The sequence below is a fragment of the Fulmarus glacialis genome, unplaced genomic scaffold (genome assembly GCF_000690835.1).
Source record: "Fulmarus glacialis isolate BGI_N327 unplaced genomic scaffold, ASM69083v1 scaffold18995, whole genome shotgun sequence".
NCBI lineage: Eukaryota > Metazoa > Chordata > Aves > Procellariiformes > Procellariidae > Fulmarus > Fulmarus glacialis.
In genome coordinates, this window is record NW_009213857.1 from 5489 (window position 1) to 9186 (window position 3698).

The 3698-nt window shown below is 54.6% G+C and overlaps 1 protein-coding gene across 1 annotated transcript in view; it reads right to left on the reverse strand.

The window, feature by feature from the left end:
- The window catches only part of LOC104077208 (potassium channel subfamily T member 1-like), a gene marked incomplete at both ends in the record, with an annotated part of 12527 nt that overhangs the window by 5453 nt on the left and 3376 nt on the right, over positions 1 to 3698 (reverse strand). Inside the window, 5 exons of the mRNA XM_009578354.1 lie at positions 245 to 328; positions 670 to 744; positions 1611 to 1670; positions 2210 to 2258; positions 2615 to 2671. Coding sequence (XP_009576649.1) covers positions 245 to 328; positions 670 to 744; positions 1611 to 1670; positions 2210 to 2258; positions 2615 to 2671 — 325 coding nt within the window. The remainder of the gene's footprint in view (positions 1 to 244; positions 329 to 669; positions 745 to 1610; positions 1671 to 2209; positions 2259 to 2614; positions 2672 to 3698) is intronic.

Consider the following 3698-nt stretch of genomic DNA (forward strand, 5'->3'; position numbering starts at 1 on the left):
GCCAACAGAGTCAACGTGGCTCAGACACCGAAGGGCCCCTGCTCAGGTCCGCGGCCCAGCATCACCAGCTGGCAAAGCCTCCCCTCCCACCACCCCCGGCACGGCTGCACGCACTGAGCACCAAAAACCTGCCCGAGAGCCGGCGGCAGGCGAGGGCCCCCCTCCCGCCCCACCACACCGCCCTCGGCATCCCCAGGGCAGAGGGACCCAGGGCGAAAGGGGTGGGATGCGACCGGTCACTCACAATCATGTTCTCCAGGGCGTACTTGGCAAGCCAGCAGTTCAGAAACACAGGAATGAACAAATTCCGCAAAGGAGGCCAGAATATCTATGAAAGGAAGAGTTACTCGCAGAAAAATCCATATTCCCTATCAGAAAAAGCTATAAACAGCCAATTTGAACCCCGTCGGGAAGGATCCATCTCCAAACTGAGCACTGGCCTCTGCAGGGCTGCCACCGAACGCGGCCCCGCTCCCCTGGCTGCAGTGGGGCAGCTGAAAACAGAGGGTGGTTTTTGGGATAACGCTCCAGAGAAAGTCATTCTGTTGAAAAATATTGAAGAAAAAAATTTCCTGCCAGCTTTATATACTGCCAGACATCCACTTTTCTTCATTTCATTACCAAAATTACAGTACTTACTAAATTTGAAAGTCACTGGGAAACACTCACTGTGATAATAAATGGCACCGTGTTGATCATCTCAAGGATGAATGAAATGCGAAAAATCTGTTCCCAGATGTTCCCCTGAGGAATTAAGAACAAATAATAATAAAATAAGCTTAAAAATCTGCCAAATGACAATTTAAAAGCTTCCACTCTGCCACAGACCCTGCTAGATGGGGAAGTACACCAGAGCAGCCGGAAAGATGCTCCGGTTTGCCTGCGGGAGAGAGATGCAGTGCTGGCGGCAGACACGCTGGAGTCAGTAACACCTTCCCAAACCGTTCAGTCCTTTCCGCAGCCACGACGTCCCTCTGTCCATCACTGCCGCTGCCCAAAGCCAGGGGACAACAACGCTTCGTGCAAGGATGGAGAATGAGAGCGACTGATACAGACCGCTGGCACTCAAACCAGGCGGGCAACACAGGGTCTGAGTCTTTTCTGCCAACTGTCCCAGGGACCCCGAGAAGATGCCATTTGTTAAGGTCACTTTTCTTGGCTATTTTAAGGGGCTTTGATCCAAAGGAGTCAGCCTGTGCCTCTCCCTGTCTGGCTTGGAGCAGTGCCTGCCACCTCCAGAGGCAGCAGACCTCGGCACAAGCAGGGCTCATGCTGCCGAGCTCAGCTCCAGGTCCTCAACCTTAGGAAACTCAGCGTACGTCAATCTGGCCACCCAAAAAAAGCAGCAACCCTTTGTAAAACAGGTCTGAATTTAAAGGAAGGTGAAAAAAGAAGAGATTGCCCAGCTCTGCTCTGCCAAACACTTCTCCAGCAGCCCAAGGGGGAATGAGAAATGAAAACAGCCACAGCCAGCTGAGACATTGCCGAGACAAACGTCCTCTCAGGATGCTCCGGGCTTCAGGCAGCTCAAAGGCAGAGAACTGAATTCACGCCGGGCGGTCAGACCCAGACCGCGCATCACTGTCCCGCGCCCGCCCCGGGGCCCTTACCTTGTAGCTGAGATAGATGAGCAGCATGGTCTCCAGAAAGCTGATGACAGCTATGCTGACCTGCAGAGACAGACAGGCAAGGGCTGCCGAGGGCTCTTTCGATGCACCGTCCCTCGGTCAGAGGCTGCCAGCGCCTCCGCCCAGCCCTCCCTGCCCTGGGCGATGAGGAGCCCATGGGTATCGCAGACGTGGGCCTGTCCGTTTGGTTTCTCTGCACCGGTTTGAGCGAATGTCTGCCACGCACCAGCAACCGGCACGCAGGCAGCCCTGAGCAGAAATCGCTCTACCCTCCCGCGAGCGATTCCCAGGCAGCTGCCAAGCCTGAAAATAGCCCGTTACTGGTACGGCTGCACCCAGGCTGGGGAGGAGCATGATTTTATCTTCCTACAGCTTTTCCTCTCCTATCGGTCCCTGGGATTTTCACCCAGGGGTGTTGTTGCTCCCAGCAGAAGCCCGAGCTCATTTTCTGCCCGCCTAAGAGAACCCGTTGCCCCTGGCTGTTGCGGGCAGAGGATGCACAGAGACCCGCTGGCGGCAGAGCCCAAACCCCGGCTCCTGCTCTGCTCCTGCACGACCATGCCCGAGGCCTGGGCACTCACCTGCACAGCCCACAGCGGCATTTTTCTATCCACCCAGAAGATGTGTGACCTGCAAAGAAAATTCAAAATGGATCTAAGCTGTAGCCCAACTAGCAGTGCCTTTACCCGCCACCAAACGCAAATCTGAAGCCATGACCGATGCAGGATCCAGCACAGGACTGGTACTGGTGTTCCTTACTGCACGGTTTGTTCAAGCAGCCTCTGCACTGGGAACAAGCCATTCCCAAGGGTGCAGCTGCAGGCACTTGTCAATTGATTTGATCCTGGGACGCTGCTCCACATCCCTCGAGCAGCCCCGTGACCAAGAAATGGTCACGGGCAGCTGCCAGCACCAGCCACGTCCATCACTGCATTCCCACGTCCTGGCAGAGCCGGACCCCAGCACTGGAACAACCCTCGACTCACCAGTTTATCTTCGTGGACTGGTTGAACGCCGTGTAATTCTGCTTTTCGCATTCCCAGCTAGAAGAGAAAGACAAAGCAGGGAAAAGCAGTCAGCGGGGGGAGGAAGGAAAAAGGGTGCTGGTGTTGACTCCCCGGGCTCATGGGGTGCCCTCGCCGCTGTGTCCTGACACTGGGGGAGGCCCCCAGACAACGGATCCAAACGCACGCTGGTCCCTACAGCCGGGGCTTTCCACAGGAGCCTATCTCCCCCGAGCAGTTTTTCACATCTTATTACTGGAGAATAAGACCCGTCAGGTACTTCAACCCGTACCAGAGATGCTGCAAAACGCTGATACTCGCTGGGCACGGGGCTCCTTCTGCACAGTGCTCAAACTGGGGCTGCAGGTGGGAATTACCAGGTTAGAATTAGCAAAAGCTGTTGAGCTTCAGCTCCTAAGACAAGGCTAACTGGCCCCGAGCAGCCAGGCAGGCAGCACCGAAGCCAAGCTCTCCCCCTGCCGTGCTGCGAGGGATGCGTTCCCGCTGGCCAGCCTTTATTTTGCCACAGAGCCTCGGGAAAGTGGGTTTTCCTGAACTGCAGCTGTGCTGAACCTTTCCAGGATATGCATCTGTGTCACGCTTGATTCTTACAGATATGAGACCACTTTTGGACAATGCGGATGTACTTGGTAGTCTGCAGCCTTTTACAAAGAGAAAATCAAATTGCTAATTCTCCTAGCTCTTGAAAAAAAAAACCACACTGTATGTGAGCTAAACAAAGCAAGGACATACTAAAAATAGGCTTATACTGAAACCCAGAGCAAAGCTGATGTATGTAATCATCTGTCACCTCGGGGATCTAAATGGCAAAACATATTTCCTTCCCAAACGCTTAAACGGGATTTAGCATCAGTGTCTTCAAGGGCATCAGGATTCAGAAAACACTTGCATGGTGATGCCCTGTAATCGTGAGCTCTTGCCTGTGTCTGAAGGCCACGCTGCACCCCTGACCGTTGGAGCCAGACAGCGCTTGGGAAGGAATGTGGCGCTGAATTTTTCCACCCCCTTCCCCCCGTGCGCTGTGCAGGGCCAGCGGATGCCCACC